Source organism: Canis lupus, chromosome 1 (genome assembly GCF_011100685.1).
Source record: "Canis lupus familiaris isolate Mischka breed German Shepherd chromosome 1, alternate assembly UU_Cfam_GSD_1.0, whole genome shotgun sequence".
In the NCBI taxonomy this organism is placed as follows: domain Eukaryota; kingdom Metazoa; phylum Chordata; class Mammalia; order Carnivora; family Canidae; genus Canis; species Canis lupus.
This window is the reverse complement of record NC_049222.1, coordinates 42,850,408-42,868,885: the sequence shown is the minus strand read 5'-3', so window position 1 is coordinate 42,868,885 and position 18,478 is coordinate 42,850,408. Positions and strand designations below refer to the sequence as shown.

Here is an 18,478-nt window from a genome sequence, read left to right as displayed (position 1 = left end):
GGGTCCCGCCGTGCGCGCTGCAGCCCTTAGGGAGCTCGGCGCACTCTCCTGGGCCCGCAGGTGTCTGTTAGTGTCCCGGGGAACCCGAGGGCATCCCCGCCCTCCTGGGTCCTGCTCCAAACTCCCTGGAGCCCCTTTCCGCCCGGGAAGGTTGGTGCAGCTCCTGCTTCTCCGGGACGGGGCTCTCCTGTCCTGGGGACACTCGCCCCGGCCTCAGCCTGGCTCCTCGCAGGGCCCCTCCCACTTGGAGGCCTTTGGTTTCTTTATTTCTTTTTTCCCCGTCTTCCTACCTTGATAGAAGCGCAAACTCTAATCACTGTAGCATTCCAGCTGTTCTCTCTAAATCTCAGGCCGAATTCGTAGATTTTCAGGATGATTTGAAGGTTTTCTAGGTAATTTGGTGGGGACAGGTGACTTGGGGACCCTACTCTTTAGCCATCTTGCCCCTCCTCCCTGGCTTCCTCTTCATTTACTTAGCAGATTACCTCTTTATTAAAAACGGAGAGGTAAAATCCAGCTCCTCTTTTGACTGCCATTATGTGAAATGCTGATTTCATACTATATTTACATTTCCCAGGAACAATATCTAGTCCATCCCACTTACTTTATGTAGTGATATTTGGAGTACAAACCTCATTTAAACTTATACATTTACATAAGAACATCTTTCCCATATGAAGAACGAGTAGTTCTGATTATAATTAGTATTTTTTAAAAAAGAACATAAATCACTATTTTTATTAAGAGGATTTTTTTTAGTGTTCTGGAATGAATTTCAGTTTTAAGTGGATATTTCTTTGGAAGTAACATGAACGATTTTCATGGTTAAGTTTGGAACAAAAAATGTGATACCATATTTATTCTGTTCAAAGTAAGCCAAACTTAAATGTGAGCTTTACTGAGAATATACGGCTTTCAAAATAAAAAGAAATTGAAATGCAATTAACTTATCTTTTGCTTTATCCTCCTTTGGTCAGCTCTATAACAGTATTATAAAAGTTTAAGCCAATAAATAAAACAAAATTTAAAATTCATGTATAAGCCAACATCTATTAAATTATAAATGTTAACAGTTAAGGGAAAACACCAAAGAGAAGAAAATGGAAGTTTTGGATGAGGATAATTCTGAAAGCTGAGAGAGAGAAAAAAATCAGATTAGAGCATGAGGGCCCCAGATTACAAACGTATCGTGTATTAAAAGTTCATTTATCAGTTTTGTGTTTTAGAGTTCAAGTTCAGCCACGAGGACACTGTCATGTATTAAGTATTTCCTTACGCTGGCAGGTGGCTCAGGACTGTTGAGCTCTCCAAAGCCAGGACAAGGGCTCCAAAGAGATCTCGGATGGTGGTCTGGTGGGGATAGCAGCATGCAGGGCACTTTTCATGTTGTAGGACATTCTCAAGTCTTAGAGTTAAATGTTTTCAGAGATGATAGATACTTCTAACTTCTAGGAGAGTTTCATGAACCTAATCCATCACGTTTAGTTCTATTGCAATTAGTTATTAATATCAGAATTTCCTTTCAAACACAGAGGTTACCAATTACACATTTGGTTACGAAAGCAAGGTTTTACAGCAGGCCTAGATGATAGGAGGTAACAAGAATATAGGAGTCCACGACAGTAAGTCCATCTCAGATTTGAAGCCACCCTTAAGAGAATAGTATATCTAGGGAAGAAAAGCAAACTAACACAATAGAGAAAAAAGTAATGTTACACTTTAATATTAAAATGTGAATAATACCCTAATGTACAAAGAAATGCATTGTTACTAGACAAACCAGTTCTAGAGCTACAAATTGAATTTTAAAGAAAACTTCATAAAGAACTATCAATGTTCTTTAAAGGTGGAAAACACAGGGGCATAAAGGATGAACAAACTAAAAGATCTGAGATTATTTAGCCTTAAATTGAGAACACTTATATATTACTATCTCTAAGTATAGGGCAACCTTCATACAGACAGTGATAACTGGATAGTTTTCATTTCTAAGAACAAAATGAAGTGGGTTTAAAATGTAGAAGAAATTATTTAGATTAACATATGGAGTAATCATTAAAGATTGGAGCTGTTTATTGTGAGGGAATATCAAGTTTATGAGTATAGTTTTAAAAAACATTTTTAGGGGCCCCTAGGTGACCCAGTTATTAATTTCAAAAATCACATGAAATAGACCCAGTAACAGATTATGACATAATATTTGTCAAAACTTCTGCCCTAAAATCACTTCCCAGGGTTTATTACTGTCATAAAGTGTATGTACAGTGTGTATATCTGGCTGATGTGTAAATGCATCCAGGGTAACAATTTTTCTTCCCTATGTAATTATTTCTGTACCAGGGATGAATTCAACCTGAAATTGACACTTCTCAGCAATCAGTGGCAGGGAGTGATTCGCCGGGCCCAGCAGAGGAGGGGCATCATTGACAGCCAGATTCGCCAGTGGCAGCGGTACAGGGAGATGGCAGAGAAGCTTCGTAAATGGTTGGTTGAAGTGTCCTATCTTCCCGTGAGTGCTCTCGGAAGTGTCCCAATACCACTGCAACAGGCAAGGACCCTCTTTGATGAAGTGCAGGTAAGGTGCAAAACACATGCTTTTTAAACCTCTTATACATTTCCACTGTACACCTTACCCTTGCCTCAGTTCTTCATAAGGATCCTGGAGTGACACTAGAATGAGGACAAATATGGTTCCAAAGTATCAACAGGAACATATAAAATGATTGTATTACGTTTTATGATGATTTTATAGTGATGATAGTCTGGTCAGGCCCAGCCGCTCACAGAGCCACTCCATGGCCCACACCAATGCCTCCCAGCAGCTCACTGACTTCCAGCATGGAGAGAAAAACAATGACCAAGAAAGGAGCACTTTGCAATGATCATAATCATGAACAATTTTTTTTTAATTTTTTATTTATTTATGATAGTCACAGAGAGAGAGAGAGAGAGGCAGAGACACAGGCAGAGGGAGAAGCAGGCTCCATGCACCGGGAGCCTGATGTGGGATTCGATCCTGGGTCTCCAGGATTGCGCCCTGGGCCAAAGGCAGGCGCCAAACCACTGCACCACCCAGGGATCCCATCATGAACAATTTAAATGTGTAACTTGAGTATTCTGAAAAAGATAAAAGTCTCAGTCCTGTCTGGACTCTTTGTCCATTCTTGGTATGGCTGCTTCCTTCTGTCTTCCCCGGGAACCAGGGTCCCCTGCCCCTGAGACAGATCCCTCCTACCAGTCAGTCCTCCCCAGTGTCTTTTCTGGTCTCTTCACTGTTGGCAGCTTCCTTTCTCCTTGCTTCTCTGGGAAACCCCATGAACACATGGCTTTGTTGGCCTTCTACCAGCACAGAAGGGCCCACGTAGTATCTCCTAGTCACATCCACCTCCTAAGCTTTCAATTTATGTATTCAACTGCCTTTTAGGTTTAGATATATATATATATATACATCAAGGATATAATATATTCTATGGGTTCCAGCAGAGCCTGTGATGCCGGGACCAGCCATTCTCCTGCAGTCCCATTTCCTGTGTCCCTAATTTGAGGAAATGTCATTACCAGCTATCCGGTCTATCAGTCAGGGACATTAGAGTCACTCTACAGCTATATTCTTTTTCTCTCCCTCCTCTTTTCTAATACACTTCCAGTTTCTATCACCACTGACACTACCTTAGATGGGAAGCTCTTGATTTCTTAACTACATAGACAATAGCTTTCTAACCTATCTTAGTGTATCCAATATTTACCATTCTTCCATTTCATTTTCTACTCTACTGCAGAGTGTTTTAATCCAGACACATGACTTCCCTACTTAATTTTCTCCTGTGAATCTCAGTCACTTTCACTATTAAAAAAATTCTCATGCAGGGTATCATCTCGTGTCATCTTTTTTTAAAGATTTTATTTATTTTATTCATGAGAGAGAGAGAGAGAGAGAGAGGCAGAGACACAGGCAGAGGGAGAAGCAGGCTTCCCATGGGGAACCCGTGGACTCGGGTCCTGGACCCGAGGATCATGCCCTAAGACAAAGGCAGACGCTCGACTGCTGAGCCACCCAGGTGTCCCTCTCATGTCATCTTTTGCCACTCTTTCACAAGTATAATATATCCTAGCTCCTGAGAACTACATCCAAGGTCCTAAATTCATCCTGTTGATCTCCTATAGTAAATTTGCCTATCTTCATTTCTCCGCGTGGAAGGATTCCTCTCCCTGATTCCTGGCCCTCATCACACCAGCTCCTCCTTAATCTGGCCATGTTCATATATTTTCCAAGACTCATGAAGCCTCTTCATCTTGCTTCCATGTGGGTTAGATATTTGAGGAGTGGTCTTTCTTGGAAGTGGGTTGCTTGTATCAAACAAGCATCATAAATGTTTTTTGCAGAAGAAATTAAGAGATCCTAATAAAACTTAAACGAAGCATGTGACAGTGTGTTCCCTATACATCAATCTTCTAGAGCAGTTTCCATATTGCACGGTCATTGTACTTAAGTTGAACACAGAAACTGAGCCTCTCCCGAGGCTCATCCTGAATGAATTCTCATTCATTTATGCAGGGCTTCATTCACACCCAAAGTACTAGCTCAATAAATGTTGGATAAAGAGGGCATGCTATGTATGAAAAACTGTAGGGTTACTTAAAAACACTTGTAGTAGGGAACTGCTGAAAAAAAGAATGAGAAAGTAAAAAGCTACGATTCCTTTCAGTTCAAAGAAAAAGTGTTCCTGCGACAGCAAGGCAGCTACATCCTAACAGTGGAGGCTGGCAAGCAGCTCCTGCTCTCAGCGGACAGTGGGGCTGAGGCTGCCTTGCAGGCAGAACTCACTGAAATCCAAGAGAAGTGGAAATCAGCCAGCGTGCGTTTGGAGGAACAGAAGAAAAAACTGGCCTTCTTGTTGAAAGTAAGTTCAGCTTTTTCCTCCTCTAGATGCAATGCAGTTTAAGAAGCCATGTAAGCAGTTGTTACTCCTGTTTTTAGCTTTCCAATCAGACAGTGCAAAGATCCATAAGTCATACCCTGAAGTATTTTGATCCCCTGCCCTGTGTCTTAAGACTTTGTCCTGTCTTGCATGAGCTGGAGAAGTTTCTCGATTTTCAGCAGTTTGTCTTTCAGAAAAATCACCCAGCTAAGTACTTTTAAGTCTAATAAGACTGTCCAAGTGATGAATTCTGATTAATGGTCGGTGCTAAGCCAAGAACCATGCAATGACTTTATAAATCCAAACAGGAATGCAAAGAGTAGATTCCACTCCCTGATCTAAGACTCTAAAGTGGTTTTTAAGATTGATATCTTTTATTTTATAGCAGGGAAAAACTTATCCAAGAGGATACTTTTGATTTCATCTTAGTTTATCCAAGCATGTTGCTATGAGAGAAAATTCAGGAGGTATATTCAGCCTTTAGTTGGATACAGAGAGGATACTGATCACACTGCAAGTTTCAGACCCCCCACAAGATGCTTTTCTTCCTTACTTTTCAGTACCATATTCAATACATAATTAGAATGCATCAGAAAAAGGGCATGGTCTCTGACCTCAGATAAACCCAAATTAAAATTTTAATAAACTAAGTAACTTGGTTATCTCAACCTATCTGAGCGGCAGTTTCCTCCTCTCTGGAGTAGGTATGATTACCCCTCCTTCAGATGGCATTGTGAGGATTTAATGAAATAAGGAAAGTAAACATGTGGCACAATACCTGCACAAATTGAGCATGTGGTAAAGGGTGGTAATCATCGTTGTTGATATTATCATCATATTAAAGAGTGAACAGAGATAAATAGTAAAGTTTTATACATGCTGATAATCACCAACACTTTAACAAAAGTATCTATTAAATTTGGCCTGACGCTTTTTTGGATCACAGGTAGTAACTAAAGTTAAAAGAACACAGTTTGCTTTTATAATGCTTAAAGTATGCACACCCATTGGATTTATTCTATTGAATTTTATTTAATAATATATTACCTTCTGTGTAGGAAACAATCAATCAAAAATGCCACTGAGCATTTGTTAAAGAACTATTATTTGCATACAGCACAATTCATCCGTAATACAATATGTCTGATTCTTTTTTCTTCTTTTTTACTTTCAATAAAAGATTAAAAACACTGTAACTCATTCTGTAGAGATATGTTAATCATATATTTTTTCTTTATTTGTGATGTGATTTTTGGACAGATTCCCAAGACTTTAATAAGGCAAAATGGCTGAGTCATTGCATTTGCTTTTCTTGCCAGTCTGTTTGCTGGTGTGTAAAACATCCACTTTGATAGATGTTTGCAGACCATGACATTTTGTTATGTCCTTGTAATTCATGTAGTAAAAAGACTGGGTTATAGCTTTGGAATCTAAGCCATTCTTGGAAAGGGGAATCCTTATTCTTCTCTTGTTAAAGTTTATTTTATTTTAAATCATAAACTAGGACTCATTTGCCGAAGAAGGAATTTATGAAGCTATATTCTAATGTCATTTTCTTTATTTTAGGATATCTTTATATCACAGCCATAATGCTTATGTATTTTTAGCTCTTGACTTAATGCTCTGAGTAAATATGCCAAAAGTAGAGTGATGATGATTCTGTGGCCTGCATGTTCACCTGCTTCACTATGGCCTCTTAATTTTATTATAAAAAATAAGAAACTTATCTTTTCTCTTTTAGATCAGTGGAGATTTACTGATGGCATGTTGATGGGTTTCAGAGGGTGTGATGATTTCATTGAGAATGCTTGTTCAGTTTAGTAAAAGGATCTCACTATGCTTAACATTGATGAACTAATTGTAGCCTGGGAACATGGAGGTACTTTAACAAAGGGGAATTAGAACAAATTTGTCCAAGACAGACAGTTAGTGTGTTTTCTGGTAAATGGAAAGAGGGAATGTGATTATGTACTCTAGGAAGTTCCCTGAAGGAATTTAAGAGAAATGAACCTTAGGCCAAATTCTCAGTTCAGTTAGAAACCAAAAGACCTTTTGAATAGGGACACACTTTTGTCAGCACTTCTAACAGAAGACAGTTTTGGTCATAGCACCTATGGGTTGCCGTGCTAAAAATAAAGCATCGGAAGAGAAAGACAGAAAGAGCCCAGCCAAGAAAAGACTGGTAATGGTGGAAGAGGTAATGTGAAGGAAAATGCGGCATAATTTTGCCACCAGGCTCACTACTAAAAGCAATTCTGTCTTTCTTCAGAGCTCAGTAATTTAAGTTGCAGGGAGTGGCTACTGGGAAGGGTTACTAGGAAGGGGGGACAGGAATGGATGGTCATAGGTGAAATTAAGGAGATTTGTTTAGATGAATTTATTTTGATTTTATTTATTTATTTTTTAATTTATTTATGATAGTCACAGAGAGAGAGAGAGAGAGAGAGAGAGAGAGGCAGAGACACAGGCAGAGGGAGAAGCAGGCCCCATGCACCGGGAGCCCGACGTGAGATTCGATCCCGGGTCTCCAGGATCGCGCCCTGAGCCAAAGGCAGGCGCCAAACCGCTGCGCCACCCAGGGATCCCTGTTTAGATGAATTTAATTTGAATTTTCACTGAGACACTGGATAGGAGTTAATCTGTAGGTCTAATTATATAAAGCATTATGATTCCTTTAATTTTTTCTTTCAATTAAAAAGAAATACATGTGTCTGATTTTAAAAAATCAGATAATAATTGAAATATGTAAAGCAAAAAACAAAATTTCCCCTATACCACAACCAAATCCTGTAATCTTCCACAGGAATAAACCACTGTTACAGGTCTGGTATGTAATCACCCAAAACATAACCACATAAATGTATGTTTTCTTTGTCACTCTGTAGAGATCTACCGGTCTATGCTGCCACTCTCTACTGCTTTTCTTGCTATATTCTTCTTCAGAGCACTCACTCATATTTGACATACTAGATGTATATTTTTTAAATTTTGCCTTACCTCTCTTCATCCATTGATTGTTTCAGTTTTTAGGTGTTTATATACTTACCCTTTTGTGATACATATTTCAGCATATTGAGATGAAGCCCACCCATTGCCAGCCTTTGGTACTTGTGTATTTCTACTTCTGTAACAAATCAAATGTATGTGCCTCATAGTGTTCATATAATGAGCTGAATCAGAGGCAGGGTTATATTATTTTTACATTTCATCCTGAAAGAATTTCCATATCCTCTTTTTGATCTCTTATAGAACATCCGAGGTAGTGTAGACACATTAATAGTGGGGTTAGAAAAGAGGCAAAATACTGTGATTACTTTCTTACCTCTGCAGATTGATTCAGATGCAAATAACAATTTTGATTACTTGTAATATTCTGGGCCTTGTATTTAGTGTGTTCACAGCCATGGCTTCCTCCAGCCCTCCAACAATTATAGAGTTTGTGTTATGCCCATTTTCATAGGGAAAATTGAGACATAGCATATTACCTGCTTAAAGTCACATAGAGTAAGTGTTGAACTCTCTGATGCTGCCTACATGACAATGGATGTGGACCCCCCACAAATCTTTAATTGTTTCTCTGGGATTAAGAAGAGTGTGGATCTTTTGTTTTAGTTTCTTATAAAACAAAACAAAACAAAACAAAACAAAAACAAAGCCATGAAATCTCTTCCTTCTCCCATTACAGGACTGGGAAAACTGTGAGAACGGAATAGCTGATTCTCTGGAGAAACTACGAACTTTCAAAAAGAAGCTTTCTCAGCCTCTTCCAGATCACCATGAGGAGCTGCATGCAGAGCAAATGCGTTGCAAGGTAGCTGACTGGATTGAGCTGTTAGCTGTCACTGGCCTGTGCGCTTCTGTTGTGGTATTGCCTTTGAAAGCATAAGCTAGTCAAACTGCTCCAGCAGTGTATATGTTGGTACAAGTTCCTGGATATTGCATTAGGGCAGACAACTCTGGTGAGGCTTGCTTGCTGATTTATTGTGGTTGATGAAATTAGACTGGCTTATGGTTTATATCTTGAGAAATATAAAACACAGCATTGAAAGATATTTAAAAGTGGGGTCGAAAGCAATAAACACAATCCTTTTTAAAGCGTCTGTACTGGAGAGTTGTTCTAGCAGAATAGTCTAGTCCTGACAGCCTGGAAATGCTGCAGACAGTGGTCCTTAGGGGAACACCCTGCCCTGTAGGCTCTTCTGTAAGGAAAATAGGAATGCAAATAGCAAGGAGACACACAGTCATTCAGTTATCAGGGCCCTAACTATTTATGAGATCATGAGCAACACCTCAAATCACAGTTGAAAGCAAATCAGGAGCTAATATAGACCACTCCCTGCATCGTGAGCTCGTTGAGATTAACGTGATGTGGTGGCAGAGGATTCGTTCTGTTCATACCTATATAGGCAAGTGAAGTGTTCGGCAGTTCTCTGTCAAGCAGTATGCAGATCTAGTCAAAACTGCCTTTACGAATGTCTCTTTTTTTCTCCCCAAATAATACACGTCCCTGTGTTTCCCAATCATTTGCAAATTATTGTTCTGGAGCAATGCTGTAAAACTTCACACGTACTGGGGTGCCTGGGTGGCTTAATTGGGTAAGCCTCTGTGACTCTTGGTTTCTGATCAGGTCATGATCACATGGGTTGTGAGGTTGGGCTCCACACTCAGTGCTCAGCAGAGAGTCTGCTCGAAGATCCTCTCCCTCTGCCACTCTCCCCCTAAAATAAATAAATAAATAAATCTTTTAGAAAGAAACTTCACATATACTTAAATGATTTGGATTTAATCAGAAGTTTTCTGCTTCACTCTGGCTAAGAAGTCATAAGCATTAAGGAAAAATTAATTTTTAAAGGAGTCTTGAAATCATAAAAAGCGTAGATGTAAGAATTTTTCTTCAGTATTAAAATTTAAGGATATCCTTTGAAACTCAGAAGAGGCAGATTTAGGAAAAATAAAGGGGTAATATACATGACATCATGGATAGCAGGTGAGGAAAATATTATCTTGAGATGTAAGTTCAGAAGTATGCAAATATTAAAAAGTTTGTTTTAAATCTGTGATTGTAAATTTATAACAAGTGATTAAAGAAAATTGGCATTTATTAGGCTGCTCTTATGTGCCAGTCAGTAAACTAGTGTTGTCTTAGTTGACAGAAACACAAACTCATGAGGACAGTCTGTTATTTCCCTTTTACAGATGTGAAAACTGAGGCTTCTAGAAGTTTAATAATGTTTCAGTGTTAGTAAATATCAAGGCTTCCTGAATCCAGAGGCTGTATTTTTACCATATAGACTCATCTAATAGAGTCTGTGAGTCTGAAACAGTTGGTTTTGGTGGTGCTGTTGTTTCTTTTATAATCCTTACATTGTGAATTATGTCTGATGTTGGAGTTAGGGGCTAGAAATTGGAAAGAAAGGGGAAAATCTTTACATTGGCATGACAGTTTAATATGTGTACAAATATAAGCAGAAATACTGCATATTTTACTCCACCGGGATGGTCTTTCAGCCAAATGCTGTTACCATGGGACCTCATCACCCAAAATACAACAGTTATAAACATACCCGGCTATTAAGCTTGGAGATTAAAAGGATGCATTTTGGTCCAGCTCTCTGCTACTCTTCCCTAAACCACCCTTAGCAGCAAAACAAAGCAATTACCTGGAAAATTCAGACTAAAACCTCATCTGCCTAAATTGCCTGAGAAGTTAGCCTCAAACACTACTGTTAATTGCATTTGCCTTTGGAAACTTGTATCCTGTGTGAAGAGGCAAAAAGAGAAGGAAAAAGCCATGTGAAATACTCTATTTATACACAAAATTAGCCAGAATCTAAAAGCATCCACAGCTGGCAAAAAGCAAGAGTTATACAAATTGCAAAACTGGTCATCGGTTCAAAGCATTGCAAAATCCAATGTCAACTCATTCAAATATTGCTTTATGGATTTTTTTCTTAAATCATTTCCCAAAAGGACAGAGTACATAATTTTTTCTTTAGTAACCTGAAGAAGTCTATGTTCCTACAGGAAATGAATTCAGTCCATTATTTTCAATTGAGTAATAATAGCAATTCAGCGATTATATTAAGTTGATATTGCAGAATGTAAATGCATAGTGTTTGAAGATGAAAGTTAACCTAGAAGTTTGGTTTTTTGAAAATATTTTAACATGATCAATAACCCAGGACAAAAATAAAGGCTGGATTAGCAATTTATGAAATCAGTTTAAAAGTAAAGGAGATCATGCAGTAATGAAAGTTCAATTTAGGAAAGATGAGCCAGGGGGCCACTTGGGTGGCTCATTCAGTTAAGTGCCTGTCATGATCTCAAGTGCTCAGGTCATGATCTCAAGGTCCTGGGATTGAGTCCTGCTTTGGGCTCCTTGCTCAGTGGGGAGTCTGCTTCTCCTTTTGCTCCTCCTCCTGCTCTTACATGCTCTCTCTCTCTCTCTCTCTCTCTCTCTCTTTCTCTCTCAAATAAATGAAATCTTAAAAAAAAAAAAAGGAAGAAGAAAAGGTGAGCCACAATGATCAGTTAAAAGGTAAATAGATCATAGGAAGATTCTTCCAACAACCTGGGTGGTTTTATTTTTTATGATTTTTAAAAATTTATTTATTAGAGAGAAAGAGAGAAAATATGACAGGGAGAAGGAACAGAGGCAGAGGGAGAAGCAGACTGCCCACTGAGCAGGGAACCCAATGCAGATGATCCCAGGACCCCAAGATCATGACCTGAGCTAAAGGCAAATGCTTAACCAACTGAGCCACCCAGGCACCCCACAACCTGGGATTTTATCAGAAGAACTTGGCAAAGTGTCAGACAACACCAGAGCAAATAGAATAAACCAAGTGAGATGTTCAAATAGAAAATAGAAAGCGATGGAAAGATAATTATATGATGAGGAGATTCCTAACACACACAAATTGTTTATGATAGATATTTGTGAGTATTCACATTTTTGTTTTTTTTAATCTAGGAGCTGGAAAATGTAGCTGGGAGCTGGACAGATGATATGGCTCAGCTGACACTGCTGAAGGATACTCTCTGTGCCTACATCAGCGCCGATGATATCTCCATCCTGAATGAACGCATGGAGCTTCTGCAAAGGCAGTGGGAAGAACTGTGCCACCAGGTAAGACAAACTCTACATTGAGCATTAGCTCAGAAAGGTGGAAAACTGGAAGATGACTTGAAATGTCAAATAGCTTGACCCATGTTTGTATCGACTCTATAACTCAGAGTATACATGGAGGAAGAACTCTGGCTTTTGTGAGAATATTGTAGATTAACATTATATTTGAGATGCATCTCAACTGAATTCTCTTGCTGCCCCTTTCACTGGCTGACATAATATTGTAAGAGGGAAAATAGTTTTTTGGTTCACAGATGTAGTCTTGCTAAGTACTGATGGTCTGTTTCTTACTTTGAACATATGAAAGACCTTTGTTTTATTTGCAATTTTAGCTAATACTGTGGAAATGGTTTTTTATTTGGAATGACTGTGGCTAATGATTTACAGTATTTTTTTCCTAGGAATTCATGTGTTTGGCATTTTTAGTTACATGTGATTCATTTATTAAGTACCTTTCTTGTGCATTGTACCTTAAAATTGGGATCCCAGATTGGATTTTGATTTTGAAATGAAAGGAAGAGATTGGTGGAAAGACAATGAGAAGGAATCAAAGACAAAGAAGAATAACATAGATTAATAACATAACATAGATTAAACACAAGTGAAGAACAGGCTCTGACTGAGGACCTTGAGACCATCCCCTCCAGGAGGCTGGGTGTGTGTCAGTCATGTCCCTTGCTGCACCTGACTGCATTGCCTGGCACATGAGAGGCTGTGGTCTATGTTTGGTAAATGAATCAGTCACACTAATTGTGAATTTCATAAACTAGAGTAAGTGTTCCTACCATCGATTTAACAACAGAGCTGAAACTAAAACCAGTCCAGAAGAACCTATGCCATGAAGAGAACTGGTTCTAACAAGCTAAAACAATGTACAGCAGTGTAAGCAAACCCAGGGCAGTGTGCACTGCAGGCAATAAAGGACACACATGTTGCAGCGGATAAATCTTCAGCTGAGCACTGAGACAGGGAGCACAAGAGACAGATTGGTGTGGAAGGAGCAAGCAGGTGGATTGGATGCGGCTGCAGCTTGAGTGAAGGCAGAGGAGGAGACAGAGGAGCTGGCTGGGGAGAAGCAAGTGCTGTAAGGATGAGGAAGGAGCTCTTGAGAAGGGGTCTCTTCGTGCCTCTCTAGTTTCAGGCCAAGTGTGCTAATCTAGAGCTCTCTCCTCTTCCGTCCTCCCCTCCCATTTTCCCTGACTTTAGAGATACTTATCTTCATGCTTCAGGAAACATTAAACAGAGATTAAGAGGCTTATAGCCTCCTGATTCATTTGACAGCAACAAGAAATTTGTTGTTAGGTAAATTTCTCTCTGTGTTTAGATAAAAACCAAGATATTTCTCAGACCATGAGCCAGAGGGTAACTCTGGAGCACACTTCCTAAATGTGTGAACAATTTCTTCTGAATATATACTTGGAAAAGGGAGAAGTGTAAGAGATGATTTTCATAAACATGTGAGTAATTTGAGTTCAAAATTAATTTAGCCATTTTTCATGGAGCTTCATATTCTTAGTGAACACAGTGAGAAATTCACATGCAATATGATAATGCTAATCACAATATTTTATTCTTCTCTGAATTATTCAACCCAAAATCAATACATAACTATCCAGTAAATTCTCACATAATTTTCTAATGGAAGGACTTTATCAGGGTATTTCATGTAAGTGAAAGATAATTTGTGGTTACAAATAATGGAAAATGATCACAGCAGTGGTTTGGTTACTTTTATGAGCCTTATTCATTTGTTTTTCTTAAAATTGAGAAAAATCTAGCACTACTTCATGACCCAATACTTTTCAGCATATCCTGTGAAATTAATTATACTATATCTACTTCTCTGGCTAATTGATGTCTACAGAGCTTTCAGAGAGGTAACACTTCAAATAATGGCTTCCATTCCCTTCCCAAACCTGTCATGAACTGCCCTACCCCCAGACCTTACTCAGACCACTCTTCTGCCTAGACTGACTATTTCTTCCCTTCTGATTTTAACCCACCTTTTTTCAAATGCCACAATCCCTAGAATGTCACCTTTTGAGATGCTCAGACCTCAGTATTTTCCTATTCCCCAATTCCCTTTTGGCCTGTGCCATCATTTGATGGTGCATTGTTCCTCTCTTCTTCTTCTTCTTTTTTTTTTTTTCCCAATGTTTGTGACTTTATTTCAAGACTATGAGACCCCTAAGAATGAAGACCATTTCCTTTTTTCTCCAGTGCCTAGAACAGCTAAGTAAGTGTTCATATATATACTGTTAATAATTAAAAGAAGACTTTAGGGCATTTATTTTATGTCATTGTGTTCCTCTAAATGTAAAATAATGACATAGTCTCTGAATAGTTTGGAAGTTAGGAAGATTATAATTGTGCAATATTTGTTTGATTTAGGAAAACCAGTCCTGTGTAAAAATGCCATGAGGTAGAAAGATTACAAACTTCTAGTTATAAAGTGAATTAGTTCTAGGAATCTAACGTATAGGAATGTGACTCTAGTTAATAAGACTGTATCATGTACTTGAAAATTGCTAAGAGGAAAGATATTTTAAAAATTTATTTAAATTTTTATTTATTTAAAAAAATTCCAATATAAATATAAAGTGTTATATTTGTTTCAGGTATACAGTAGAGTGATTCAGTACATTACTCAGTGTTCATCAATATAAGTGGTTATAATTAATAACCTTAATCACCTTCACCTATTCACCCTTTCCTCCTTTCCTCCCCTCTGGCAACCACTAGTTTGTTCTCTACACTTAAGAGTCTTCTTCTTCTTCTTTTTTATCTCTTTTTCTTTCTTCATTTGTTTTGTTTCTTAAATTCCACATGAGTGAAATCATATGGTATTTGTCTTTCTCTGACCAACTTCTTTCATTTAGCATTATACTCTCAAGATCCATCCATGTTGTTACAAATGGCTAGATGTCATTCTTTTTATGGCTGAGTGATACCTTAAAGGCTCTCACAACACACATAGAAATAGTAATTGTGTGATATGATGGATGTGCTAACTAATCTTGTGGTAATCATTTCACAGTATAAATGTGCATCAGGTCACCACACTATACACCTTAAACTTACACAGTGTGATATGTCTATTATATCTTAGTAAAGCTGGAAAAAGAAAAAAGGGGGCCAAAGTTTCCATGTTTAAAATTGCTCACGAGACTTAGATATATCCGTTTGGAAATACATTTTGAAGGATGCTATTGATCATATGATATGCCATGAAGAGATGAATACCTTTCACCTGTGAGTAGACTAAGACTTAAGTAAAAAAAAAAAAAAAAAAAGAGGAAGTACATTGAATACATAGTTTCTGGAAACTTCTAAATTGAATGTCTTTTTTTTTTTTTTTTTTTTTTTTTTTAAATTGAATGTCTTAAGGCATGAAGCTAAAGCATACTGATCTCACATTGCTTCAACCTAAAAATACTATTTAATCCAGTGAGATTTTAGAGTTCGGAGTAGTCATGCCAAAGGTGCCAGGATATAACTATAAGTGAGAATATAAATTAGTTACTAGTTCTTGAGTTAGTGTTTCCGGAGTTCTTCTGTCAAGTATGAAACCACAAAAGGAAATGAGCTTGAGCCTATGGTCTCATTTTAAAAGTTAAAAACTTTACTTAAACCTGACATTATCCGCTATTAAAGAGCCGGTAGTCTGTTCATATTCCAATTGAAGCAGTGGGTGAGAAGGCAGGAGCAATTGGGACTACCAAGGAGGAGGAGGAAGACACGGTGTAAGTAAATGTTTCAGAGGGGAGTTGACGTATAAAAGTATACTGTTCATAAATAGACTCCCCAAACAGTTTGCTGTGTCTGTATTCAGCCATAGCTTATATTTGTTTTTATTCCTGTTTGGGTTTGTAGATCCGTGTGTAATTCTCGTTGAGATATAAATACATCATCATTGTAATTGCTCAGTGTTTTTCAAATTGTCAAGGCAAAAATATTTGAAGTAGAAAAGGATGTATTTCCTGTTCAGCTGCCTCACACTCTGGAGGTTTCAGCTGGTACTTGCCAGCTATTAACAATGCAGAGTGTTTATACTCTTGAGAAAACATAAATCTGTGCTAAACTGATAAGTAATATGAGGGTTTCAGTTAAACCCGAAGAAAGGGGTGGTAATGTTCACTTATCATATAGCCTAAACACTAGTTTTATAAACTGAAAGGTAAAAGCTGTCTCCACTGAGAATTTAAATCTTTTTAGAAGCTTTTGCACTGTGTTTGTGGTCTACCTGTTTCTTCTTTCAGCTGTTGCTTTACAGTGAGCAAATGAAAGTAACACTTCCATGGTGTGTGATAAGTACCAGAAATACATATGCAAGCTGCTCAGCGGAGGTATTGAATACATGGGTGTCGAGGTGGAAAAAATGTTAAAAACTCAAATGATGGAAAAAAAAAACTCAAATGATGTCCTGTAGTAGGAGGAGTAGGAGGAGTAGGAGGAGGAGGAGTAGTAGTATATTAATGGCCAGCTTTTGTTAAATCTTTAGCATGTACTGGTTATTTTCTTAAATTAATTTCTTGTTTGCATTCTATTATAAGCCTATTATCCCAGGACACATGTCAGTGCTTGGCACATCGTAGATACTTATTTACTGCAAACAATAAACATTTGCTTAATGAAATTTGGAACAGATATAAAATTCATTTATAAATGAAGCAAGTGAGACATAGAGAAGATAAGTAACCTTGCCCTGGTCATATCATTAGTAAGTAATAGAGACTGTTTTTGAATCTCAGGTACCTCTGGATATTTGATCATAGTATTATATCACAGCCTCTATCAAAGACTCAAGCTTTGCTCATTCTGTCTCATACTGACTAGAAAGAAATATCTCAAATTTGTCTAACCTTCTCTCTGGAATGGGGGTAATAAAACCCACCTCTCAAAAAAAATAAAAAAATTTAAAATATTAAAAAAATAAAACCCACCTCTCAAAGAAATAGATAATATTTTTCTATAATGTGGTCATCTTCCCTGAAGATGTTGTTGAGGAAAGTCCGAGAATTCATCCTTACTCATGGATGATTTGGGGAAAGAGGAAAGAAGGAGATACATAGAGCAATAACTATTAATGTTGAATCTGAAGGGTGGGGGCTTTTAGTCTTTTCTTAGAAAACAGTTGCTTTCAGAGGTCCCAATTATGAAAATATAGTTTCAGTTTGGACATCAGTTGAACCAGAATTTTAATGACCAGCCACACTCTTGACTCTGATGCTATGTGAATGAGAGGGAAGAAGTCATATCCACTACAAAATTCCAAATCGTAGCATTCCTGTAGAAGATCAGAATACACTCTGCTATCAGAGTTCAAGAGGTAGGGAGTACTGGAAGGATTGTGCTCCTAACTGCAGCGCTGTCTTGATATAGCTTATTGTAGGTGAACTTTGTCTCCAAAACTTTTTAACCTATGTTTTCTTAGCCTTTTCCATTCCTACCAGTACCCACCCCAAGTAAATTCACTGCTTTTTGGTTGTTCTGTATTTTTCTGCCTCAAAGAAAACAAGCTGATTTTTACTAATGGGGAAATACTTAATGGATGCATCAGTGTCACCCTACTCAGAGAAATTTGTATTTTAAAAGATCATAATTCAAAAGAATGAATTTGTAATGATGACATTTTAGAAACTATGTTAGGTTATGGGGCCCACTATCTGAGCACCTCACTATGATGAGAGCTAGCCCAGGCATAGGGAACCTGCTCTCAAAGCCTAATTACCAGGTATTTTCTCAGATATAGAATCATAGACATTTTGGGTTATGTGGGACCTTGACTATTATTTACCTAATCATTAGCAGAGCCAATCTGAGGCAGAATTGCTAACTAGAAAGTGTAAGGTACCTTAGAAATATTTTCATTTTTAAAGGAAATTGGCTTGAAGTGCATCACAAAGTAAAATGGACTGATGGATAAAGGAATATATGTATTAAAGCAAAATGTAGCAAAATGTTCACAATTTTGGAGCCTAGGGAGTATATTATGGCTGCTTACCATTACAGTTCTTTCAACTTTTCTGTATGTCTAATGTTTTTCATAATAAAATGGTGGTGGAAGAAAAGAAAATTGAGGTAGGTGTTTAATGCGATGAGATGACTGGTGGAATGTCTAGCATTATCAACATGAGTGTGTAGAACATCTATAAAAAAGGATCATCTTCTTGCCAGTCAAATCACATTATATTTTGCTAACAGGTAGCTTGGCTTAACTAAAAATATTTCTTAGTATCGTAAGCAGCACTGCAAAAACAAGGGTATTATGAAATCATAAAATTTTAAAATACTGGAAAGGAACATTCTAGGTTTTTTTTTTTGGAACATTCTAGATTTAGAGATAAGAAACAGACCCCTTGTATCTCTAATGCATAAAGAACTATTACAACTCAATGCTAAAAAAGAAAAAAAAAAACCCAGCCCAATT

The 18,478-nt window shown here is 37.8% G+C and overlaps 1 protein-coding gene across 18 annotated transcripts in view; it reads left to right on the top strand.

Annotated features, from left to right (window-relative positions):
• SYNE1 (spectrin repeat containing nuclear envelope protein 1) overlaps positions 1-18,478 on the top strand; it is a 449,233-nt gene that overhangs the window by 370,803 nt on the left and 59,952 nt on the right. For 17 of the 18 annotated variants that reach the window (XM_038526343.1, XM_038526344.1, XM_038526348.1 and 14 more), the window contains 4 exons: positions 2,341-2,575; positions 4,707-4,901; positions 8,605-8,730; positions 11,893-12,048. In XM_038526343.1, the coding sequence (XP_038382271.1) occupies positions 2,341-2,575; positions 4,707-4,901; positions 8,605-8,730; positions 11,893-12,048 (712 nt within the window). Of the gene's footprint in view, positions 1-2,340; positions 2,576-4,706; positions 4,902-8,604; positions 8,731-11,892; positions 12,049-15,654; positions 15,792-18,478 lie in introns of those variants that run through there. The other variant, XM_038526355.1, reaches the window with a different exon arrangement.